A 25,602-nucleotide genomic window follows, 5' to 3' on the forward strand; every position below is an offset into this window, starting at 1 on the left:
TCGGTAGAACCTAAATGCATCTGTATCTAAGGAGGGTTGGTCTTTTATTTAGCTCATATCTTTGGGCGCATAAATAATTAAAATAAAAAAAATTATATAAAAAAAACCAAACTCGTTCAGGAACGATAAAAAAAAAATCTACTCAGTTCAAGAAGTACCATGGGAATTAGCAGGAAGAGTTGAAAGAAACCAAAAACAGCAGGAAGCAGGATAAGGGTGAGGATATGGAGGTTTATCCTGCTTTGGGTAGAGCTACTGCCGCCAACCGGGCTAAAGACCATAGTGGTTGGGATCCTACCCAAATTCAATTTTCTCCATTAACATTAGGATTGATATTTGTTGAAACACTATAAACACATAATTTAAAGTCATGGTGGATTTTCCATTGTAGTCCATAGAGATCCAAGTCATGTTAAAATCTTTTGCGATAGCAAAAAGCTCAAAAATTTGTAAGCTTGAATTACAAAGTACAATCGTTGTTGGATTAGTACAAACCTACCAGTCGGACTATCAGTAATCTCAAATCAACGATTATCAAGAATGCATACTGAATATGGATCAACAAGCTCTAGACCGCAAGCAATTCACTGACCAAAAAGTTGCATTAATATCTGTGAGATTTTCTCTGTAAAATCATTAGCTCCAGATTACAAAAATAAATGTCAACTGGACTTGCGAGCAAATAAATATCCAGTTGGCAGAATGAACAAATTTTTTCAGTTGCAACAAAACATTGAAAGAAGTGATGAGTGCACTGCCATAATTCCCAGTATCTGATGAACTAGGTAAGTAGGAAAACTTGACAATCGTCCAGCTTACCAAATATGGGGCACACTCCCGGCGACGACCCCACCCAACTACATGGCTTCATATCATGACTCAGGCAAGCAGATAGGTAGGTTCTCTCTTGGATACCGTATAGAGAACTATACTGATGACAAAAATGAATGGGATATATACACATGATGCAGAACTTCTAAGATGCTGCTATCATTGACATTGGGCCAACGATAAAAAGAATATAATTAGAAAATAGATGTAGGGGTAATAGATGCAGGGGCCAAACTAACAGAACGTGCACCTTGGCATGCTACCTATATGCTACAACTCTAGTGCAGATGAGAAGTGCTCATGCTCCAACTACTGGGTACGAACCCAATCCATTGGCATCAGAATTTGGAAAAAAAGATGGCTGCTCCCCTGAGTGAGATGATTTCCTGGATCGTGGGTTTTTTGGGGAAGCTGCATATGGCGAGCTAAAATCATTGCCTCCATAGAAAGACGATGGAAGCCCATGGACCTTTGGAAGACCTGTTGTATCATTCTCCAGAGTATAGCCCTTCTCAACAGATTCCGCTTCAAGTGGTATTTCATCCAATGTCTGGTCAAGAAAATAAATAATCAGCAGTAAGCTTGGTAATGCATTATGCTGTAAATATCCATGATGAGCTTTTAAGAAGTGGAAAACACCAACCCTGTATGCCTGCTGCAAAACACGGAGTGTTTCTCTGATACGTTTTCTCTTGGCACTTATTTCATCAGGTTCCTTCAACATTTCTTCAAAGAGGTTTTCTCTGCAAGTATTGGACAACCATTAAATCACACTTCTTGCCTATCTTTAATTTCATGGAGAAAGAAAGAATGGGGAGGGGGAGGGGAGGGGGATGGGGATTATTCCAATCATCATTGAAAAGAAGCACCTGCTAAGTTAAAACAAGTTCAGACTTATTTTAATTGACTGTTGGCATTAGTAGTTTGAAAGATTGAATGAGAATGTCACAATACCTGTAAAGCGTTCTAATGAAAACATTATGGAGTTCTCGTTTTGTGTGATTGACCTGTAAGAGAAAAGGAATCAATCATTTGCGCACATAGTAAGAGAACAAGGAAAAATAAAAAGAAGTCTTCAAGTGTGGGAACAGCTTTGTCAATCACATTTCCAGTGTCATCAGTGTATATCAAAACTCGTGTTGGAGTATGAGACCAAAAGAGCAGTGGGGAAGTAGTAAAAGTGGTAGTGATGTAGTTCATCCATAAGTTGTCTGTACTTCTTTTCAATACACTATTACCATATTTTAATTTTTCTAACTAAGATTACCATATAAAAGGTTGCAAACATGACAACAATCACAACACTTTATGCAAATAGTATTTAGGGAATGCACTCTACTAAAAGTACCAGCAATGGGGGATAACACTAGCTAGAAGAATAGCTATGCAGAAAAAGTATATATATAAGAAGAAAAAAAACATTAGCATCATCAGTGAATTGATTGACTTAATTTCACAATCTAAGATAAGAATCTACAAAACCATACAGTTACAGGTTCTCATATTGAAAATGGAGAGACCGCAGCTGTGATTGATGCACCAATCATATGAAGCTATAAGGCAAGTACTAACCTAATGGACAAACTCAGACATTTCAACAGATCATCAGGCAATTAACCCTAATGGGAGATCTCCAATGTTTGACGATGATAATATGAGCTAAAAACAACATAAAAACAATCAGATTATTCAAAGTTCAAACTTGAAGTAAGCCACTTACCAGGAAATGCATAATTGCTTTGGGTACAGAGTCCTCGATATTTTTCCTAACAATATCATAATACGATTTCAACAACAATTTGGTAATTGCTATCTCGAGAGCCTCCTGTTCAGTCTGATTTTCTGAAGGCTTTAAAATGATTGGTGGCTGAGCCCCGATGACTATCAGTTAGACATTGAGCATAGAAGAACGAGTAGCAAAATACAAGTGTTGGAAACAAATCATCTACCTCTCTTAACTGGATCATAGAAAGCGAATGTTCCACATTCTGAACAGGGATGGTGTAAGATTTATTCATTGAAGTCTCTTTTACGGGTGCACGATCCTCACTATTACCGAAAATTGATGAAAATCCCCAACTTGATCCACTTGCACCTCCTGATAGACCCCAAAGTTAGATGGTCTAAAAAAAATTCAATTGAATAGTGCAATATAAGATAATAGTTATTTTTGCGTGCATAATAAAGAAATAGGCTAGTATAGAATGTGTGAGACCATTTAAACAATGGCAAAATGCATCAGAAATTTGGACGTCTATCCTTTGACATCTATCCTTTGTTCTAGATGTAACATATGTTTCCTTACCGGATGAGCCTGGTCTCTCAGCGTCAACACCAGTTCGAACTCCCTGATCATCATTGAAGAGAAAGTAAAGAAAGAGGGAAAAACAAGTGAGAATATGATATATGTATCATATAATTCAGAACATGAATCATGATGCAATAGAAAAACAACCTGAAGGGAATCAGAAACAATTCCGTTTCCAGCAGTTCTGGCCAAGATAGCTCGAGATTTTTGACTCTTTTCAGATGATTGTAGCTTATCAGAATCCAATCCATCCTGTATCAAAATTAAGATATAAATATAAATGAAAGCAGAGATAAAGAACATAGCTTAAAGGGCTTAAGAAGGCGAAAAAGAGCATCATGGTGAATGAGGCTCCCATAGATACAGGGCCTAGGGATGAACATAGGACAAACGTGAGTGTGAGAACATGAGTTAAAGGGCCATTATAGTGAATGAGGCCCCGCTACTACACAGACTACAAATCTTTCCTTTTTTTTTTCTATCCGGCAGGTGTATCTGTAAGCAACAGGGAGAGAAAAGCAAAAAATGGAAATCCAACAACCAAACAATTAGATAATACATGAACGGATAACAAAGAGATGGATATACCTTTGATTTGGGCACTGCTGCCAATAACCTAGCAGATTTAACTTGCTGTTGAGCTTGCTCAACAGCTTTACTGCCACCAATGAAGTTTGGATGAGAAGTGTTAATATAATCCATCTGCCAAATCAGTTGCTCAAATTAATACGTGATCTGAGGAACCAATATCACCAAACGAAAGCTTAATCCACAAAATCAACAAAGAGAATCCTTTACAGATATTTTCATTGTCAGCACACAAGCAAAGTCAAATTTGTCATACATCTTAGAAAGATATCTTCTATGAGCAAAGAGTAAAATGCATGTTGACTTGCAGAGAACTTTCCAACAATAGCATGTGCTTGCACTAAACACAAGTTAGTCTTTACACATTATAATGTTCCGACTTGACATTCCTACTCACTTTTAGTCCTTACAAAATTCACGAGGTTAGACACTCAGAAACATCTAGCATGTGGATCTATTCAAGAAGACTCGGTACAACTTCGACCTGAGCAGCTTCTGAATACCAAGTTAGAAAGCTAATAGCTGCAAGTAATATTATGGACCATCCATTCAGTCGTCAATGAAAGAAAGCGCAGAAATTAAGATGGAGGTGGCTAAAAATTTCCATAGAGGAAAAGGCCAAAGAAGGAAGAAAAAACCAAACACATTTGGAGAAAATGAGTCAATGGCTTAAAATGTAGCACCAAAGACTTGACTTCAGAGACAGTAGAAAGTAAGATATATGCCTGAAAGGAGGCACTTCTCTTCTTGTGGAAGTCAAAATATCTTTCTCTGGTCTCTTTTATGTGCCTGAAAGGATATTCGTATATTACCTGATGTGTAAAACCAGATTTCACTGCATCAGCTGATTCATTTAGTATTTTGCATCCACAAATTATCATTTCCATTGTACTTAGAATTACCAAATTCCAGTAACTAGAGCTACTATTTTAGAGAAAGTGTGTTAATCACTATCATGAAATAAACTAGGTAACTAACAATAACTGATAGATAAGACCAATTTCTGTACCTCCATTTCAATCATGTGGTTTATCATTGCTTCAGCAGGTTGGAGACCCTCTCGTAAGAATTTCCCAATTACTTCATCCATGCACCTTCGGAGGACAGGAAACTGTTGCAACTCATTGGCCAAGCAACGGTGGCTCATCTACATAAGTAGAAAATAATATATTGAAAAGTATTTCAATTAACGATTCACATAGTGTGTTCCTTCTCCCAGAATTCAAATTTTGAATTTGAGGAGTACCTTAATTAGCTCATCGTAGATGAATTTTGCACATTGAAGACTTGGGTCTAGCAAACGAGCTATCTGTCTGCGTACAAGAACCTCAAATGGCACCTAAATATTTTTTCCATGAGACAAGAATTGTTGTCCAGAAACAGGAGATAGATTGCATCATAAAACTTATAAGTTCATAACGCGATATACTAATTAACAAACATCACCTCTGGTACAAATAAAGCACTCCGAGGACCAGTTGAATTCTGAATTGCCATACGGATATCTTCCTCAGTTATATCATCACAGGGATCAACTTCCTAGATGAAGAACACAAAATATTAGAGCTAGTACTCTACGTATATATAGTTCTGGATGGAGCTTAACATATCTAAGAGAATAGTTGAAACTCAGCAGATCCGTGCCTCTAAACATTTCACAAAAATAGACTGGAAAATATAGTGAATCCGTGCTCCACCAGAAAGCTCAGCTGTTGATAATTCTTCATTTTTCCCTTCCACCATTGATGAAAAGGCTGCAGTAATAACACATCAAGGTGACTTACCACAACTATAATAAGAAAATGATAGCACAGAAATGAAAACTGATAGAAACAAGAAAAGGGAAATAGTAGATAATCTTGCGTTCTATATGTAAGTTCTTCTTATTTTATTCTCAATCTTTCAATGTCCCTTTAACCTGAATATTTCAGGTAACTCAAAATTTACCTTCACAATATTTTGCAAGAATGTTCAACAGCTTGGCGCCCTGACCAGCCTGAAATGGTATAATAAAGAAATGGAACATCAAAAAGTGAGCCACTTTTCCTGATATAAGCAAACAATTTTTCACTAAATGACTAATGCAGCTTTAAGAAACAGGGCTGGTGACAGTGGGAAAAAAAAAGAGGTATACAGAGGAATATAAACAATTCCAAGGCATCAGAAGTGATTCCAGAAGCATTGAACAATAGAACAAGGTAAACTACAAAATAAGCCAAAAAAATAATGACGACCATTCTAATGCCTAGGAACACACACCTATATTCCTTTGTCACATACTATGGTCTACAATAGTTAGAATATAAAAGGAGAAAAAAAATTAAAGAAAAAAAATAAAGCGTGATTATCCAGAGTTAAGATACTTATTTGAGCACAAGAATGCCTTAGAAAACTACTAGTGAAGCTACTTCAATGCTATGCACAATATAGTGTCCCATACTATGATTAATGCACCACAATAAAGAAAACAAACCTTTGATTCAACCACATCACCATAGACAGCAAGCTCCTTTGCCACAGCAGTCAATTGACCACTTATGCGAGACTTCAAACCTGGGAGAACAGTCCTGATGTGCTGCACCAAAATCTGCAGATTAAGGTCAGAGTCATCAGCAAGTATTAATTGATCTAAGAAAATACGCTAACTTAACAGCAGAGACTGGTGACTATATTTATTTCTATGAAGTCTTAAAAATAAAATTTATCTGTAGATGTTTGAGTTGGGAGAGGTTTATTCGGGGAATAAGTTGGTACTTTCCAAGGAACTTACTTGATTGAGTTTCTTGGCTAACTGGGGGACACCACAGCAATGAGAGAGACCGTGATATACCTACAAAAAGCACAAGTACTTAATATATTTTTAAATGAAAAGGGGGCAAGAACTTGAGATTAAAAAAACAGACTATACAGGTTGATTTCGGAAGAAATTCTCTTCAAATGCCAAAGCATCTTTGATGCTACGATTGAAGTTAATATCCTGCATTATTTAAAAAAACAGTTAGTGGATAAAAATCCATCACCTAATGTATCCAACAGAAAATTTTCTGGCCTTACAAGGTAAATGAAGATTTTATAAATTTCAGCTATTGTAACCTCAATATTCTCAATCTCTTGCATGCATGATGCATATCATTTTCTTTGCTGGAGTTGCATTACTATGTGAAAGATAATGCAATGTTCAATCCTAGATATTACCAATTCATTCACAAACAGCATTCACATATATGGATGAATGGAACTCTTATGAAACTGTGAGTACTTCCATGTTTTTTCTTTTTCTGAATTTAATAGACTTTTTTTCATAAAATAAGCACAATCACAGTACATTGCTGATAAGTGGCAGGCATAAAAGTAATAGAGTTTAAGCAACATAAAGGACATACCTGTTGACTGCGGTTCACTACACCGATATAACCAAGTCGCAGGGGAATCACATTTCCCAATAAAAAGTTGCGGGCATCAGTGCCTCTGTCCATTATATCCAACTGCAGTCACAAATAGAAAGTACAGTGTCTTATTAGCTACTAACTATGACATAAGTCACAGAACTAGAATGTAGAATTCAGAGCCACAGATCAACCTTTGTGATAACACCAATAGTTCGAGATCCTGCAAGAAGAATACAAGTAATTATTCAGTTGGTATAAAAATCTAGCAGCCAATCAACATGGCATACCTTTTGTAAAATTCCACAGATCACAAGTGAACCATTAACGTATAAATATTTTAAAGATTGCAATATTATCTTACCGTCTGGATCAGCTATTCTCGCCATTTGAAGGGCATCAGAATTCGCTAAATCTGCATTTGCTGGTGAAACTGCTAATATTATGCAAGTCTTATGTTTGATGTACGATAAGATCATCGTCCTAATTCTTGCCTCAATGTCAGTAGGTTGGTCGCCAACTGGAACTTTAGTTATTCCAGGCAAATCAACCAGAGTGATATTCAGAACATTCGGAGAAAATATCTTTAGACGAATTTGCTTATCTGAGACGCCCTTGTTCTCTCCTGCTTCTCTGTCCGTTTCAGCCTGCACTAATAAAACAGGAAATTCATAGCTAAATTGAGAATAATCAAGAGCATAACCCATTATAATGTAAATAAAAATGAATTTCCCGATCAACAGGACTATAAAATTGTAATTCTGTGAAGAGACAAAAGTTATAAACATCCAAGGGCACCAAGAAATGTAATTCACGATCAATAGGACTACAAAACTGTGTCACTCCTTACCTAAAAATAGAAAGCATCTGATTCCAAACTTTCAATGACTCAGAAAATAAATAAAATACAAAGCATTTGTTTTGATTTGTAAAACCGTATACAGTGGCTTTGCCGTTATGGATCAGATACTCGGAACATGTTATAATCAATTGGTCACCACGAATTGGAATGGCTTTTCACCATAATCACATCCAAGATTTCATTTTTCTAATGAGATACTGTGAGACCCATGAAAATATCTAATTAAACCAATCTCCTTTAATCTAAAAAAGAGTAATCCAAAACCAAGGAAACCCAGGAATCCCGACTCACCTGGATTTCTCTGCGAATATCTCTAAAGTCGTAAAACCTCCTCCCGGGCAAGTGGAGGAACTCGCCCCACTCATCCCCCTCCCCCGGCGACGCCTCCGGCCTCCGAGGAAAGTGCACAAGCTGCAGCACGAGCGGCCTCCTCGTACATATATCGGATCCACGGGGCAAGAAATCGCGCCCTACGAGAGCTTCAAGAACGCTCGATTTCCCACTGCTCTGGCTCCCGACCACCGCCACCTGAGGCAAATCGATCGTGGACGAGCTCCCGAGCTGTGCGAAGATGTCTTGTAGCTTGTTCACGATAGGGATCACCGAGCTCCCCACCGGTCCTGCCGCCGCCGCCGCCGAAGCCGGAGACTCCTCCGCCATCCGATGCGATCGAGATCTAGGGTTTGGATCGGACGGTGTTCGAAACCCTAACCTATGAATTCGCAGGAGAGAGAGAGATTGGATTCAAGAAATAGCTTCAAAAGACGGTAGTGGCGAAAAAGGGGTGGATGTATGGAAATTTTTAGTAAACAGAATGACTTATTTAACCTTTATAGCATTTTTATTTACTCGTAACTACTTTAACAATAAAGTGCCCAAAGATTGAGGGTAGAGTTGTAAATTCCCCGCTTTAACTAGAGTCTCGTGATCTCGTCGGGAAACTATACGGTGGCGGGCGTAGATGATGACCAAATGTTCCTGTTTTCATACAACATTTATGCGGGAATATCTTAACCGTTTAAATTAAATATTCTTAGTGGGATGAACCGTAGATCGTTCATTATGTGTAAAGTTCGTATGCGAGCGTCTCCGATAAAGGAATTCATGGGCTGTGCTCCGAGAGAGTTGGGCCTTCTTCGGTTGGGCCGCCAGGGAAGTGGCGATTGCTACATGAGGACCCACGGTTTAGACCATCTAAAGTGACACCTCCAAATAACGCAGCTGATTGGTCATTAAGTTTAGCCAAAATAAATAAAAGGAGTCACTAATTACACTTATCACAGGATTAGTTGGAAAGTTAATTTTTATTACCGTCACAAGACCAGCGATCTCATATATTATCTCTACTCTTAGTCAGTTTATGCAGCAACCAAGAAGATCACATCTTGATGTCGTGCATCGTCTTGACATTCACACTCCTAACTTGAGGGGGAGTATTAAAAGGAAAGTTAATCACTCTGCAATACTACAAAATGGAGATTTGGAGTTATTAAAGGAAAACGATTACTCTGCAATCTGGCATAATGGGGATTTGGAATAATTAGCAAGCAATTAATTTTTCCTTACCTGTATAAAACTCTTGTATTACAGAACAAAGGAAGAACAATATACACACAAGAAATTTCTTTGGGTTGTTTCTTCTTCATCTATTTTTTTTTTCACACTTGTTCATAGAAGAAGATGAGCAGTAGCAGCATTAACAACCTGCAACCTCTGATATCATTCCTACTTGGGATGGCAGTGGCCACTGTTCTGATGATATCTTATTACCTCTCTGCAAACCCAAGTGGGAGATCATTAGAGAAGATGGCTTGGAATATTAATGGAACCCAGATGGGTCCTTGCATTGAAGAGGTTAATAACACAAAGGTTGTTCCTACTGAAGAGGTTAGTATCTTTTAGATTCTCTTAATTAATTATGTTAAGCTTCAGCATTAGATATATAATTCTTTCTTGTTTTGAAAACAGGCACCATTTCAAGATTTGGTGCCCTTGTTATGAAGAGCAGCAACAGATGATAAGACGATCATAATGACCTCGGTGAACGGAGCATGGGCGGCGCCGAATTCCCTACTCGATGTCTTCCTCGAGAGCTTCCACAATGGTGAACAAATTGAGCATCTCTTGCAGCATCTAATTATCGTGGCAATGGATCCCAAGGCGTTCGAGAGATGCAAAAGTCTGCACCCTCACTGCTACCTCCTTAAGGTAAACGGCACCGACTTCACTTCCGAGAAGGTGTTAATGAGCAAAGGCTGCATCGAATTGGTTTGGAGCAAGCTCAAGCTTCAGCGCCGTATTCTAGAGCTCGGATACAACTTCCTCTTTACGGTTCGTGCACGTAACTCATCAGGAAATTTTTCTAACACCACCCCATACTTTAAACTATTTATAATCCATTTTATCCTTTTTGACTGATTATAGTTGACCTAGACTATGATAATGCGACTCTAAGAATGGAATTACTAAGATACCTTTAAAAACACTTTCTAACCTAAATATACTGAAACTCCCTTGAGAAGAATTAAAAAAGACAATGATCTTTCTTTCCTTAATTTGCACAGGATATTGACGTCCTTTGGTTCAGGAATCCCTTCAAACACATAACAGTTCTCGCGGATCTAACGACCTCATGCGATTTCTTCTCCGGTGATCCCAAAGATCTTGCAAACTTCCCAAACACCGGACTCTTCTACGTCAAATCCACTAGGAAGAACGCGGAGATGCTCAAGTACTGGTACGAATCCAAGGCACGATTCCCTAACAAACACGAGCAGAGCGTCTTCAACAAGATCAAGCGTGAGCTCGTCCATCGCTTCCGAGTGAGGTTTCGGTTCATTCCCACAGATATTTGCGGCGGATTCTGTAGCCATGGCAAAGATCTGAGCAAGATTTGCACAATGCATGCAAATTGTTGTGTTGGGCTTCAGAACAAACTTCATGATCTGAGGAATGTTATGGAGGACTGGAAGAACTACATGGCTTTGTCGACGGAGGAGGAGAGACGGGTGGCTACGTGGAGAGTTCCAACTAGATGCATTATATGATGCAGCATGCAGTAGAGGAGGAGTTTATGGCTGCCTACAACCATACTGTAGGATTCACATCCAGGTTGAATTAAAAACTATACAGTATTTTGAGTGGAATTATACATAGCAAGACCCAAGATAGTAGGACCACAAATTAATTAGGTTTTAATATGCTTCCTTGCATGAGATATTCTATAGAATTATCGTGTGATTGCTCATTAACTAAAGCATAATTGTTGTTCTCGTTATTGAATCTTTTGCATATATTTATTTTGAAAGTCCAGGCAGGTAGGTCAACTCCAGATCCAAGAACATGACCCTGAACAATTCTTTACGTTACTTGAGAAATAAAAAAATTGGACTGGAATTGTAAACAACTCTGAACGAGGATGAAGAGTTGACACAGGAATAAATGGTACGTTCCTTCTTATACTTTATGATATCTTTAACAAGCTTAAAGTTGGCGTACATAGTCAACAATCTTTACTTCTCTCTTATTTGTTTTTAAAAATATAAAAATTTAACGGTCAGTCTTTAACTAACCGAAGATTATTACATTGGTTTTTTAAATTTTTTATACCAAGAACTGTGGAATTATTGGCATAAGGAAAGAAAAAAAAAGGGAGAATGATTATGGAGCTCGGTTTGATTGGAAGTGGGAACTTTTATATTATTAGGTCACAATCAAGACATGGACCACAAGATTAATTTTACCATTTAAACTAATCTTAATCCACATCCCATTCCCAATCCTTTCCTTTTGTTGATCAATGTGTCTCTCTATGAACCAATCAACTAATTATTTCTCAGTATAAGAGTCCAAACTAAAGGCTACTTGCATCAGCTTTTGGAATTGACCTCTAACCATACCTAGTTTCAGACAGCAAACTTGACTTGGCATCTTTGTTTCTTCTTCCTATTCTTCTCCTCTTCCTTTATCTCTTTCTTTCTTAGCCAAAAGAAAGTTTTGGCATCCAAAGGTGATCAACAACATGAAACCTGTTCAGTTTCGCAAATATCTCCTCCTTGGGGCAGCCATGGCCACTGTTTGCTTGTTCCTTTACCTATCAGCAGACTTGGGTGAAAGGTCATCAAAGCTATCATCAACTTGGAGCAGAGAAACTCAGATGGATTCTAATGGCAAAGCTAGTGATGATAAGATGTCTTATATCAAAGAGGTTGTTAGCAAACCAAAGATTGATCACACCAAGTTTGTGAACAAAACAAAGAGGGCTCCCTCTGCTTCAACTAAAAAGGTTATGGTATGCCACTCTTCATTTATATTATTATGTTCATCTAGATTCATCTTCTAGTTGTTCTTTTGGTGAACTAGGAAATCTTTTGTTTCCTTTCCAGAATTTGGAGAGAAAAAATATATTGATCTTAGGATTCTTCTGTAGTAATCATGATCATTTATCTCATGCAATTCTGATTCAGTTGGTTCATATGTCTTTGTCCAATTTAAATGAAACAGTATGATTCATAAAAGATGAAAAAAAAAATGTTACAAATATATTCTAGAAGTACTACAATTAATTTCCTAAAGCCTGTCAAAATCTAAAATCATTTCATATTCAGTAACTCATTAAATGAATGCAAACATCCCATGCCTATAATTGTAGAAGTATATCTTAATTACCTTTAGATAGATTATGTTTGGGAGTCAAGAAAGAGTTCCTCATTTACTAGATACTCAGATCTTTACCTCACCAGGAAAAGTTTTAAATTTTATCAACAGACAGAGCCATCTCAAGATCTATTGCAGCTACTGAAAAGAGCAGCTATGGTTGACAAAACAATCTTGATGACTGCGATCAATGAAGCATGGGCAGCGCCGAATTCCTTTCTCGATCTCTTCCTCGAGAGCTTCCATCAAGGAGAACAGATAGAGCATCTTCTAAAGCATCTGATCATTGTAGCCATGGATCCAAAGGCATTTGACAGATGCAAAGCTGTGCATCATCTTTGCTACTTCCTCAAGATACCGGGCTTTGACTTCACTTCTGAGCAGTCATACATGAAAAAAGACTACCTTGAAATGATGTGGGGAAGGAATAAGTTTCAGCAAAGTATTCTAGAGTTCGGATACAACTTCTTATTCACGGTATGCATAATAATTTGTAATAGATCAAAATATAAAACATTTGCTTTTAGAGTAATTGAGGAATTCACTTCTTATCAGCACTATATTCAATTTCTTTCTTTGACATGATAAAATTGTTTCGCAGGATGTGGATATTGTGTGGTTCCGAGAGCCCTTTCAACACATTCAACCTGATGCGCACATCATCATGTCTACTGATTTTTACATCGGAGATCCAAATTCTTTAGGAAACTACCCTAATGGAGGATTCCTCTATGTGAAGTCCAGCAAGAAGACAGTAGAGTTCTACAAGAACTGGCGACTGGCCAGGGAAAGATTTCCTGGTCATCATGAGCAATATGTTTTCGACAAGACCAAGGGTGAAATTTCTGCAAAGCTTCATGTTAAGATACAATTCTTGGACACAACTTATTTTGGTGGATTTTGTCAGCATGGCAAGGATCTGAATAAGATCTGTACCATGCACGCAAATTGCTGCATTGGGCTAGAGAATAAGCTGTTTGACCTAAGAAATGTTCTTGAGGACTGGAAGGGATATAAAGCTCAGTTAGCAGAGAGGAGAATGAGTGATTTTTCTTGGAGAGTTCCAGGTAGATGTATTCATTGAGAACTTTGTATGACATGTAATAAATCCTACAGTATTCATTCGTTTTTTCAATGACAGATTGCTATGTCAGTTGTCAGCTGGATGATGAGACTACTAATTCTGAAGCTCCAAAAACATTGTATGAAATATTTATACGTATAATCTCATACAATCAAATTAGATGTGAATCAATCAAATTAGATAGGCTAAATCATACGTTGCTGCAAGAAAGTAATAAACACAAAAAACATCCCGCTTAAATCAAAAACAAAGATCCATGAGTACAACTCTTAACATAACAAGAAGCCCTCTATCTTAATGATACTTCAACCGTCACAGAATATAGAGTATAAGTTTAACTGGAAATATATGATCTAATTAATGCAAACTAAAACCCCAACAAAAATCTTTGTTTCCAAGTCGGCGTAAACTCCATCTCTTGACAGAAACAGTGACAGAAATTTCAACGCAAAACTAGTCCATAACAGTTTCAGGAAGAAGCTCCACTGAACAGGACTTAGGTGTTCTTGGTCTTCCTAGGCGCAATCTGTGTCTCAGGCTGCACATACAAAATATAATCAAATCACAAACATGGACTTGCTTCTGTAAAGAACGCAGCAGTCAAATAAGACCTTTGAAGAATTTGTGGTCATTATATTCTAGATGAGCACAAGATGCATGATTACAGAAGAAACAAAACAGAAGGGAAATACCTCTTTCTTTACTGCCTCTTCCTTCTCAGACAAAACCAATTCAATGTGACATGGAGAGGACATATAAGCTGCAATAATGCAGAATGATTAAATCTTAAGCCAAAAGAAATCAAAAAAGGATCAACCTGTTAAAAAGAGGAACTCACGATTTATTCGCCCGTGAGCACGATATGTGCGGCGCCTCTGCTTCTGGGCCTGGTTCACCTGGATATGTGATATGTAGAGAGTATCTACATCCAAACCTTTGACCTGCCAAAAAGTGGATGAACTCATATTTTTGGCACAAAGAAGGTGCTTAGTTATAAACTAAATGGCACTATGGAAGATAACGTACATCAGCATTGCTTTCAGCGTTCTTGAGCAGATCCAAAATAAATCTGGCAGATTTGGCAGGCCAGCGTCCCTGTCCATTTGACTGGCGAACCTTAGCTTGACCTGTACGTCCTACACCCCTGCAGAACCTACGGAATGGAATGGCCTGCTTGTGAGCAATTACGTCTTCAAGGTATCTTTTAGCCTTCGCCAGAGGCAGCTTCCTAATTGCAAAGGCTGTCTCGCGGGTATTCTGCAGAAAACATTAGTCATTAACATTAATAAATAGTCATAATAATAGATAAATTGATGAGAAAGATGTAGATTGATTATAGTATGTAAATGGCATTACAGGAGCACAGGTTGTGCAGCATATAATGACATTTTAATTGCTTAGAATCTGTTAACTAGAGTAAGAGAGAGAAAGGGAGACGAGAAAAACCACATATAGAAGACCTGTCCTGAACGGACTCATAAAGCTAAAAGCATCATTGTGACAACAATTAAATGAAAACAGGGGAAAGGAAAGAACATAATTACAAAAAAAAACTACTATTTTATGTAGCATTGTTTACTGAACCTTTTGTCATATAGTTTCCAAAGGTTCACCCAATAACCTTGCATTTCGTTTTTCCTAAAGATTACGAGAGAACTGCTTATGAAGAAACAGAACCCTGCTTTCTTCTTTAGGTAGTAGGAGCCTCAATTAATCAAAATCTAAGTTTTTTCCAACAAAAATAGAAAACAATCTTTATTGAAGATGACTTGCCCATCCTAGAAAGATAACAATCTCATTTTAGAGCGTCATCATTCAGATATACGAAAGTAACTTTATATATCATCACAAGCCAACAATTCGAAATCATATGTACTAAAGCACTAGTTGGATTTGCAGCTAAAACTACTGCGCTATTAAGTCAAAACTTATCTCATAAATTGAAGCAAACTTATACAGATTTATATATAAAAAAAAACTTATTCTCGTAGGGCGATGGAAACTATTAGCTAAATCTATCCATTACAATAAAATTAAGCACTCAAACATTGCACTTAAAATACACATCTAAAGATCAAAATCTCTACAGAATAGAGGTATCGACACTGTCAAGATGAGAAGTCACACACCTTGAAGTGAACCCTCAAGTCCCGGCCCATGGCCTTGGAGGCTGCAAGAAAAATAAAATATGAAAGCAAAAGATTAAATCCAAACAGTAAAAAGTCCACCACCAAATTCCAGCAAATAGCTCAAAAAGGTGTCTATTTTCCGTACTCTACCCCTGAATTCGGAGAGGTAGAGAAGAAAGACGAGAATTTGAAGCAAAACAAAGCAGAAGATCTTACACTTGGTGGGATTCGCCGGCTCTCTCGAGTACTTCACCTGCGATCACAAACTACGGCGTCAGAAGGAATCACAAACAAAAAACCGAAACCAAGATCGAGAGAGAAGGGATTCTACCATGACCGCTTCTCTCGAGCTCTGCTGCGAAGAAGGCAGAGTCCAAAATGCGGCGGCTCCACAACTTTCTCCCTTTAAAACCCTAGATTTGGGTTCGCTTCACGGCCCGGGTGAAACGATTTATAAACTCGACTCGCTTCTGACTCAGCTCACTCGTTCTATAAGCAAGCCGGAACTAAGCCAAATCCTAATTCCGGTTAATCTCAAGCTCGACTAGGAATAATTAAAGCGAATAAACAATTCACAGCTCCGGTCAAAATTCTAATAACTGATTAATAGACATTAATTTTTTAATAATAAATGACCAAAATTATTATTCTTTTCTTTTTTAAAAATCACCTTTGTGTTGTCCTTGTTTCACTTCAATCTTTCTTACTTTTAAATTTTAAACACTTTAAAATTTCAAAATAAAGAAAGATAAAGCAATTATAAGTAGAACAATTTTAATATAAAACTATCTCTACCATTAGTTTTGACACCCCCCCCCCCCCCCCCCCCACAAAAAAAAAAAAAAAAAAAAACTGATGATTTCTTATATAATGGAATTAGTATACTTCAAATCCTCTAAAAATAACCACTTTGAAATTCATCATTTTATTCCTAACATATGTTGGTCAATTTTCTCCTTCTCTCTACATGCTTCATTGATATATATATTTTTTAATTAATGAGGTATTTTATTATGCCTACAATAAAGGTACAAGTTTGAATCTTATACCTTACTTCATTCCTCAATTTCCTAATATCTTGATGTTAGTACAAGAATCCCTTGCTTGCTTCATATTATCATATATATAGAGTATTCCAAGGCACAAGTCTGGACCTAATGCTCTAAAGAAAAAAAAAAGTTTAAAAGAAAGAGTATCCACCGTTACATTCCTAACTTACGTTCCTCAATTTTCTTATTCTCTTTGCTTCCTATATATAAAGTATCTCGGCATCAGCATTGGCATCGGCATTGGCATTGGTATTGGGTTCGCATTGTTTGTCATCGACTTTGGTAGCCGGTGAGCTTTCTTCTCTTCTTAAATTTTCATCCTCCAATTTCAAGCTACTTAGTAAGAAGAAACGCCTCTTTATCTTTCTTTCTCCATTTGTTTTTTTCTCGATCTCTTATAGATAAACATCATAGTTACTGTTGCCTCTTTAAAATATTATAATTATTAGTCAATTTGTTTTTAACCCTCCCAGAATTAGTATTATCGTTAATTTTTAATAGGATATTTCTAACCAATTATTGTTAAAATTAACCCCATATATAAATTGAATATATTATTAAGCTTTAGAAGATGAATTTCATTTAGAATGATAAGATATAACCCTTATCAATCGAAGGTGAAAGACTAAAGATTTCTTATTTAAAAATTAAACTAAGCACTATAAAATACAACGGTTATCAAATACTAAGGGGTGGCAAAAAGCTGAACATAAGCAACTTAGACCTTGCTCGTGTTCTTTTTGAAATTAAATTTATCAAACTCCAATACGAGGTAAAATTCGAGGTAAAATTCTAGCTCATGTTCATCTTAAATAGAATTTGAGCTTGCAATCTCGTTCAAAACACAACTTATTTAGTTCATTTAGAACCAAATAAGCTCTATTCACTTAACAAATGATCAAAGGAATTATATGTCATAAGCCATAACATTATTATACCACAGATACATTAAAAATAATAGCTAAATTGAGAATCAATATCTATGCCTTGCTAGTGTTCTCATGTTTAACTCGTTAATATATTGAGCTCAAATTTTGGCTCATGTTCGGCTCATTTATTAATCCAAGTAAATTTCAAATAAAATTTGAGCTGGATACAAGTTGTTCGTGAATGATGAGTCTACTTGATAGTCCTACAAAATACTTACAATCTGATTAATATTATCTGCAATCATCTTGATAGTCCTTGCATTGACTCCTCTTCAATGCTTCACTAAGGTAGGAACATAATCTTAGCTACACTCAAGGTCGTAGTCCGGTCTTTAAAAAATGATGTCTAATAGAATCTTTAATATAGTAAAGCTCTAATAAGATGAAGTATTAAATCCTCATGAATGACTCCCATTCTATAGCTCCCCCGAAAAGTAAGCAGTTCAACCCTTAGACTAGATTGAAAACAGAAACTTTTGCAACTACGTTCGAACGCTAGATCTTCTAAGTTCTCAAGAGAATATTTGTTCAGAGATGTTTACACAAATTTTGAACATTCGAAGTATATTTATATGCAATTGAAGATCCGATCTTCACAGAGTATACAAGTGAATGAACTTGAACTTTCTAAGTCGTATGAACAACTTTGAATGTGAGACAATTTCCTTTTTTAATCTTTGCAACTAGCTTGGTCAATCATCCAATCAATAAAGGCATTATCTCATAGATCATACAAAAATTTAGAGAAATTACATTATGACTAATTTTGTAAAGTCAAGAGTTCGCCGATTAGAAAAAACAACACATAAACGACTAAAATACTATTTTTTAACCTTTGAACCATTTAAAATAATGAGAGAAATCGAACTTTACTTGCTTATGGTTCCTTTCAATCCTAGAAAACTATCCCCTCCTGTATTTTTAATTTAAGTACTCAACTCCCCAGTGGTGGTTTAGACTAAGTGCAATAATTATATTTTCTTAACGTATAATTAATTCTAAAATAATTTATAGTAGCAAAATGGTTTTCTTTAATGTAAATTTGGTTTCAATTATGATTAGTTAGATTTTACTAATTGAATGATATTTTTAAAGAAGTGCAACGATTTATGCACCAATTATAATATTCTCAAGAATGCAGTAACAATTATGATATTTTTAAAGGTAAATTATACTTTACTCTTTGACGTTTGTCTCTATGATCTTGACTAAAATGTAATTATTATTTTTTCTATCATATTTAATTAAATTAAATATTTTATTACATGTATTAGAAAATTTGTTCAATTTATTTTCAGATTTATCTCTAATAAAAATTTTTAAATTCGATCTATAGATTCATAAAATATGATAGAAAATATAGCAGCCGAACTTTAGTCCAAACCACAGAGAATTAATTGGTTAAGTAGAAAATGCAAACAGATATCATGCGATTGCACTATTCTCTTTTATTTGAAAGTTTTATATACGGTAATTATATAAAAATCCTTTAAATAAACTAATCATGTTATATTGCAAATATTATATATTACGGATTTAATATACTTGAGATCCTCCAAAAATAATCCCTTGAAGGTGGTCATTTTATTCTTAACAGTCTTCTCGTTCTCTTTAATGTTAGTACGCGAACCTCTATTTGCTTCATTGATGAGGTATTCCATTATACCTTACTTGCGTTCGTCAATTTTCTTTTCTCTTTGATGTTAGTACAAGAATACCTGCTTTAATTGCTTCATATACACCTAACTAAGTCTAAGGGCATAAGTTTGCACCTAATTCTATTTAGAAAAAGATGAAAAAGGAAGAGTGCCCATCGAATCCTTTCATTCCTAACTAGACTTTCTCAAGTTTCTTATTCTCTTTTTTTATGTTCCCTTAACTTGCTTTCTATATAAATTATTCCATTACAACTAAGAATACTATACCTGCATGGCATTGGCAGCCCTTGGTCGTTGAAGGCACGTCAAAAGGCGTACTTGAGAGTTCAGTCAGAAGGGACAGCTACTGGTGAGCTTTTATTCTCTTCTTCAGTGATCATGATCCTCCATCTTTTACTATTACTTGATAAAAAAAAGCCTCTTCATTTTTATTTTATTTTCATCACTTTTTTCTCCATCTCTTAACTGCAGGTCACCAATATATATTGTCCTCATACAGAGAAGAGAAGATAAAAAAAGAAAAATTAAAGAGCAGCATCCTTGATATCCATGGAGCTTCTCAATAGTATTGTAGGCATCGTCCTGGCTCCGTTGTTCAGTTTTGTGAAGCGGCAGATGACGTATTCGTTTAAAGCTGGCGACAACGTCAAAGACCTGCAAAACGCCCACCAACGTCTGCTCGACATGAAGGATGACGTCAAAGAAGATATCGAGAGAGCTGAAAGGAATGGCAAGATACGAACTCATCAAGTACAACGGTGGCTGGATGAGGTGGAAACTACCAAAACCCAACTGGATGCGATACTAGAGAAATATACCCCGAGGTGCTTATGCTTCAATCGTTTCTCACTTAATTGTTGTTCAAACTACACCATCGGCAAAACTGCCGCCGAGTTGCTTCGGGATGTGCAAAGGTTGTTAAATGATGAAAGAAGGAATGAGGTGGCAAAGCCATCAGTGCCGCCTCCTGTCCCGAAGTTGCCTGTGCCTACCAAATCGACATCAAATCCAAATCTTAAAAAAACGCTCCGCTACATTAAAGAGGACCAAGTGGGGATGATCGGAATTTGGGGCATGGGTGGAGTTGGGAAGACCCACCTTTTGGAACAAATCCACGACACCTTTATTGGCGACTCTGCTTTTGATTTCATGATCTTCGTCACAGCTTCTCAATCATGTACAACAGAAACAATTCAGAAGCAGATCGTCGAGATCCTGCACCTGCAGCAACACGAGGATGTGTCGAGACAAGCTGAGATCATCTTCAATTTCCTGAGGAATCAAAGTTTCCTCATGCTTTTGGACGACCTTTGGGGGCGCCTTGATCTGCTGGATGTTGGAATCCCATTTCCGCTCGGGATAGTCGGCGAACACAAGCGCAAGGTGGTCTTGACCACACGATCAATAGCTATTTGTGGGCAGATGGATGTGAGAAAGAAGATCAAAGTGGAGTGCCTGAACGATGACGACGCATGGCGCCTCTTCCTGGAGAAGGTTGGCGAGGAAACCATCAGATCTCATCCTCGAATATCAAGTCTTGCAAAGGATGTGGTCAAGGAGTTGCGTGGCTTGCCACTGGCTCTTGTCATAACCGGTCGGGCCATGTGCGAGAAGAAGGATCCAGGAGAATGGGAAGATGCAATTAATCTACTTAAGAAGTCGCGACTCGATGAAGTCGAGGATCAAGAAGAGAGTACTTTTCATAGACTAAAGTTCAGTTATGATAAATTGAAGTCTAACACCTTGAGAGAGTGTTTCTTGTCTTGCTCAATGTGGCCCGAGGATTATTGGATCAGCAAGGTCGAACTCATCGAATGCTGGATGGGATTAGGATTAATAAAAGAATTTGACTACATATCAGATGCATATAACAACGGGCACACTCAGATCGGGTATCTGACAAGAGCATGCTTATTAGAGGAGAGTGAAAGAATAGTTACGACACGCCTATTAAGGAAGAGTGAAAGAATAGTTCCTATCGTCAGGATGCATGATGTGTTACGCGATATGGCATTGTGGATAACACACGACGAGGGGAAGAACAACAAGAACAAATGGATGGTCTTTAAACATGAGACTCCACGTGACCAGCAAATTTGGAGTAAAGCAGAAAGGATAACGTTGATGCAGAGTAATATTAAAGCACTGCCTCCCATTGCAACTACACCCTGCTCATCCAAACTCACCACTTTGATGCTTTCAGGTAACCGTAGTTTGAGAGAGCTTGGAGATAATTTCGGAGCTCTAGTTGCACTCACATATCTTGACCTCTCCAAGTGTGGATTTATTCATTTTCCCAAAGAGATATGTGGGTTGGTCCAGCTCCGATACCTCAACCTCTCACATAATGAAATGCCGTCTCTCCCTGAGGAGCTGGGATCTCTTGTCAATCTCAAGTTCCTGATTTTACGGAATACCGGAATCCATATTATACCTCAAGGTGTTATTGCAAAACTCAAGTCTTTGCAGGTTCTCGACTTATTTCAAAATTGGATTATTGGTGGTTTGGCCGAATTGGCATCAACATGGTTGGAAGAGCTAGAGTGCTTATACGATCTAAAAGGTCTTGGAATTTGGGTACAAGGTAAATCACAATTCGATAAACTAATTGAGTTGTTTAACGTATCAGTTCGGTGGCTTGGTATAAGCAATCTAGAGAATTCCACTTCCTTCTCCTTGTCGACTAGCTTCCTTGGGGACAAGCAAATTCAGGGAAACTTAGCTGAACTTTGTTTTGCGAAGAGCAATGTGACCCAGTACATAGTGATTGAAGGTAACAACGATCAACAACCCACATGGGAATTTCCAGCGCTTGAGAACCTCGATATTTATAAGATGCACTGCTTAGAAGAGATATTATGGAAGGGAGTACTTCCCAACAAGCTGTTTACGGCTCTTCGCTTCTTAAATGTAGTTGATTGTGACATGTTGAAGAGCGTTTCATGGATTTTGCATCTCCCGTGCCTTATGACCCTAGTGGTAAATAATTGTTCTAGTATGAGGGAACTAATTGCATATACAGTAGAAAAGGAACAAGAGAAAGAAATCACATCGACCACTACTTTTCCTCACCTCAGGAATATAATTTTAAGTAGGCTGCCAGAGATGGTTTCCATTTGCCACTCCGCATTCGCCCTTCCTGAATTACATAACATCAGTGTCATTGAGTGTCCGAAGTTGAAGAAGCTCCCATTCCGACCAGGTAACATCCCGAGCAAATTAAGGTCAATTAAATCTTCCAGAGGAATTTGGAAAGGTTTAGAGTGGGAAGACAGCAGTGTCAAAACTTCCCTCCGACCGTTTTATAAAAACGTTAATTGGGTTTATGCACGGTTACATTTTTAGTGTTGATAATTATGTACAAAATATTCGAACTATTTTTATACATGTACATCAGCATTTATACAAATCTAGAAAGTATTTAGATTAAATAATTACAAGATTAAAGGAGAAAAGTTTTCGTGTTCACATTACGTTCACGCCGCGTTCAAACACGAGCACAGACGTTTGCACAGACAAAGAGTGTTATTTTTGCGCGCGTTCGAATACAGTCAAGGCCGTTCGAATGCACCCTGCATACATTCACACAAACAGAGAAGTGCTTTTGCGCGCTCGAACGCAACCTATGAAAATCAAGTCACCGCGTTCGAACGCACCTGAGAACAAGTCAGGCCGTTCGAACGCACTCGGGTTGCGTTCGAACACACCTACGTAATATGCAAATTTTAGACTTTCGTTAGTTTGGATATGACTTGGATCTTGCTTAATCTTAAGTAACTATATAAGCATTATGATGCACTAACTTTAGTGGGGTTGGAAGAAGGCAAATTGAAAGAGAATTTGTAATACTACATTGTTTATTCAACCAACAAGGTTCATCTCTTCTACAAGGTATTAAACTTTCGTCTTAATGTCTATCTCGATGAATGATCAATCTCGAGGGCTACTGAGGTTGGATATCAATCATAAGAAACGGTGAATCGTGGATTCTAGCGAATAAAACTGAGAGGAACAAAATCGTGGGGATCGACGGGTTGTTTTATAAATCAGTCTTGTAATTGCCATTATTCTAGTGATTGGTTTTTATCCGAGCTTGGATCCGTGATTTTTTTCCCGTTTGGATTTTTCCACGTTAAAATCTTGGCGTCCATCTTTGCTTTTGTTTTTTTAATATTTCTTCCACTTTTTACTTAAGCAAACGAGTGTCTAAGTATTTTAGATACGTACGTGTGTCTAAGTATTTTTTTTAATTTTAATATTGACAATTGTGTACAAAATTATGGACTTACGTGAATTCTGATATTACTTAGATTTGGCTTTATCTTGATAACATATATAAGCATTGTGATGTCCAAACTCTAAGGTGATTGGTGAATGCAATTAAAAGAGAGTTCTTGAGGCTACATCGTTTCTTCCATCAACAAGATTCGCCTCTTTTATATCGCATCAAACTTTCGTTTTAAGAGTCATCTAAACGAAATATCAATCTCGATGGCTACTGAGATTGGAGATCAATCACGAGAAGCGGTGAATCGCGGATTCTAGCGAGCGAGACTGAGAAAAACAAAGTCGTGGGGATCGACGGGTTGTTTTGTAAGTTAGTCTTGTAACTGCTACAAATTTAGTGATTAATTTTGATCCGAGTATGGATCCGTGGTTTTTCTCTTGTTTGGGGTTTTCCACATAAAAATCTTTGTGTTTATCTTTGCTTTTGCTTTTTAATATTTATTCCGTAATTATTTAAGCAAATGAGTAATATTATTGTTTAGGTTTTAAATACATATATGTGTCTAAGTTTTTCACAATCAAAACAAAGTTACGAGCAAAGACGCTCAACTCTCATCAAATGTCAATCGGTAGTTATTAGGTTTAAGCGTGTAAGAATATAAAAATATAAAATTTATTATTTTCTAAAATAATTTAATATTTTAGAGTTGTTTATGAGTTAATAAATATCTTAGTATTATTATTTTTTTCATTTTTAACATCTCTGTTATTAAAACTGCTAATTGTATTATAAAACTTAGAGCTTCTAATCCATCTATATTACATGCATGGCTAATGATTGATTTAGAGGAGTTCGCAGTATAGTATGGACAGAAAAGGAGGGGAAAAAGAATTCTTGTACCAAGTTCCTACGTGGTAAGTATTAGTTATGAGATATTCATTATATAAGCCCATAGTTAGGATCCCACCAATGATAAAACTTCATCTCTTTTTTTTTTTTTTTTTTTTTGTGGGAAAAGAAAAGATAACTCTAATGCATCAAATTTCTCTAAAAGAGAAGATTAAAAAATCTCTAACCTTTTCCCTTTCTACATAGATGACTGCGTCACTCATGCATATAAATTGTGCCATTAAAACCAAATAATGCAATCGAGATAGGAGACATCAACTCAAGATCTGTAAAAGTGGTTCATCTTCAATTTTTGTAATAATTATTTGGGATTTTTTTACATAATTATCACCAAAATTATCAGTATTTTTCAAAAACGTTATTCAGTTGTTAAATATAGCTGACTAGTAACGTTTAAAGCTAAACCTAGATTTATAAAATACTATTTTTTTTTTCATTCTGTAAATTGCTTAAAAATTGTTCGATAGCTATCAAATATTACTATAAGAAAATAAAATTATTCATTGCAAGAAAAAGAACTTAGTGATGTACATATTCTTTAAAAAATTCATAAATAACACCCTAGAATTTTACTATATTATAAAGAAAAACCTTCTCCTTTTCTATTTGCAATTAGATTATTCCCAGTCGGGAATTCATAATTATTTTGTGCTGAGCTGTGTTGAATATTTAAATCGTAACAAGTATTAGATTTGGGCTGTGTTGGAGTGTTGCACGATGTACTCAATAGTCTAAATAAATAAAAAAGATTTAATATAAATTGCGAAACCCAACTTAATTCAAAACCTTAAACTATTAAATTTCTTTTTATTGGCAATGTGAAATTAAACTAATTGCATTTCGTTTGTGAGATGAGCTGCTTTCTGCTTTATAGCAAGGATAAGTGATGCCCTCAGAACCACTATCTTTATCATATTCCCACGCGATGTATCTACTTTTACTGACTCGTATTTTATGTACTCACATGCTGCTCTATTGTCCTGTA

The 25,602-nt window shown here is 36.7% G+C and overlaps 4 protein-coding genes, 1 non-coding gene and 1 pseudogene across 6 annotated transcripts; 3 read left to right on the forward strand and 3 right to left on the reverse strand.

Moving 5' to 3' along the window:
- Positions 1-569: 569 nt before the first annotated feature.
- LOC140771861 (dynamin-related protein 3A-like) lies at positions 570-8,735 on the reverse strand. The gene is made up of 20 exons (XM_073113638.1): positions 8,267-8,735; positions 7,478-7,760; positions 7,308-7,336; positions 7,111-7,212; positions 6,636-6,704; positions 6,498-6,557; positions 6,201-6,314; positions 5,675-5,723; positions 5,372-5,481; positions 5,174-5,266; positions 4,974-5,066; positions 4,737-4,874; positions 3,728-3,841; positions 3,287-3,391; positions 3,137-3,179; positions 2,781-2,929; positions 2,552-2,698; positions 1,786-1,838; positions 1,475-1,574; positions 570-1,381 (listed from the first exon to the last, which is right to left on the reverse strand). The coding sequence occupies exons 1-20, from the start codon at positions 8,633-8,635 to the stop codon at positions 1,130-1,132; spliced, it is 2,472 nt and encodes an 823-aa protein (XP_072969739.1). The 5' UTR covers positions 8,636-8,735; the 3' UTR covers positions 570-1,129.
- A 974-nt stretch (positions 8,736-9,709) lies between these two features.
- Positions 9,710-11,022, forward strand: LOC140771608 (uncharacterized protein At4g15970-like; annotated as a pseudogene).
- An 840-nt stretch (positions 11,023-11,862) lies between these two features.
- LOC140772486 (uncharacterized protein At4g15970-like) lies at positions 11,863-13,766 on the forward strand. Of its 2 annotated transcripts, none has more exons than XM_073114573.1 (3): positions 11,863-12,266; positions 12,743-13,108; positions 13,233-13,766. In XM_073114573.1, exons 1-3 carry the CDS (start codon positions 11,997-11,999, stop codon positions 13,713-13,715), a joined length of 1,119 nt encoding a protein of 372 aa, XP_072970674.1. In that variant the 5' UTR covers positions 11,863-11,996; the 3' UTR covers positions 13,716-13,766. The 2 variants fall into 2 exon arrangements, with proteins under 2 accessions (XP_072970674.1, XP_072970676.1); XM_073114575.1 differs by having other exon boundaries at positions 11,863-12,260.
- Positions 13,767-13,929: 163 nt separating this feature from the next.
- Positions 13,930-16,281, reverse strand: LOC140772487 (large ribosomal subunit protein uL22-like). The gene is made up of 7 exons (XM_073114576.1): positions 16,176-16,281; positions 16,061-16,097; positions 15,845-15,885; positions 14,742-14,972; positions 14,554-14,656; positions 14,408-14,475; positions 13,930-14,253 (listed from the first exon to the last, which is right to left on the reverse strand). The coding sequence occupies exons 1-7, from the start codon at positions 16,176-16,178 to the stop codon at positions 14,212-14,214; spliced, it is 525 nt and encodes a 174-aa protein (XP_072970677.1). The 5' UTR covers positions 16,179-16,281; the 3' UTR covers positions 13,930-14,211.
- On the reverse strand, positions 15,277-15,403 carry LOC140772761 (small nucleolar RNA snoR74). Its single transcript, XR_012106338.1, has one exon. It is a non-coding gene; the product is annotated as a small nucleolar RNA snoR74 (small nucleolar RNA).
- Positions 16,282-17,138: 857 nt separating the features above from the next.
- Positions 17,139-22,825, forward strand: LOC140771609 (probable disease resistance protein At1g61300). The gene is made up of 3 exons (XM_073113162.1): positions 17,139-17,182; positions 19,765-19,829; positions 19,952-22,825. Exon 3 carries the CDS (start codon positions 20,030-20,032, stop codon positions 22,823-22,825), a length of 2,796 nt encoding a protein of 931 aa, XP_072969263.1. The 5' UTR covers positions 17,139-17,182; positions 19,765-19,829; positions 19,952-20,029.
- The last annotated feature ends 2,777 nt before the right edge of the window (positions 22,826-25,602 follow it).

This window comes from Typha angustifolia, chromosome 12 (assembly GCF_048772165.1).
Source record: "Typha angustifolia cultivar Huaian chromosome 12, ASM4877216v1, whole genome shotgun sequence".
Classification (NCBI taxonomy): Eukaryota; Viridiplantae; Streptophyta; class Magnoliopsida; order Poales; family Typhaceae; genus Typha; species Typha angustifolia.

What these genes read in the sequence shown, in the direction of transcription:
- LOC140771861 (XM_073113638.1), bottom strand. Translation starts at nt 8,635, where the DNA reads ATGGCGGAGGAGTCTCCGGCTTCGGCGGCGGCGGCGGCAGGACCGGTG. An exon ending in GAGAATAGCTGATCCAGACG is followed by an intron (nt 7,337 to 7,477) that starts GTAAGATAATAT and finishes TTCTTCTTGCAG; the next exon opens with GATCTCGAACTATTGGTGTT. An exon ending in TTGTTTCTGATTCCCTTCAG is followed by an intron (nt 3,180 to 3,286) that starts GTTGTTTTTCTA and finishes AATGATGATCAG; the next exon opens with GGAGTTCGAACTGGTGTTGA.
- LOC140771609 (XM_073113162.1), top strand. Translation starts at nt 20,030, where the DNA reads ATGGAGCTTCTCAATAGTATTGTAGGCATCGTCCTGGCTCCGTTGTTC.
- LOC140772487 (XM_073114576.1), bottom strand. An exon ending in ACTTGAGGGTTCACTTCAAG is followed by an intron (nt 14,973 to 15,844) that starts GTGTGTGACTTC and finishes TGTTTTCTGCAG; the next exon opens with AATACCCGCGAGACAGCCTT. An exon ending in ACGCTGAAAGCAATGCTGAT is followed by an intron (nt 14,657 to 14,741) that starts GTACGTTATCTT and finishes ACTTTTTGGCAG; the next exon opens with GTCAAAGGTTTGGATGTAGA.
- LOC140772486 (XM_073114573.1), top strand. Translation starts at nt 11,997, where the DNA reads ATGAAACCTGTTCAGTTTCGCAAATATCTCCTCCTTGGGGCAGCCATG. An exon ending in CTTCAACTAAAAAGGTTATG is followed by an intron (nt 12,267 to 12,742) that starts GTATGCCACTCT and finishes TTTTATCAACAG; the next exon opens with ACAGAGCCATCTCAAGATCT. An exon ending in GATACAACTTCTTATTCACG is followed by an intron (nt 13,109 to 13,232) that starts GTATGCATAATA and finishes ATTGTTTCGCAG; the next exon opens with GATGTGGATATTGTGTGGTT.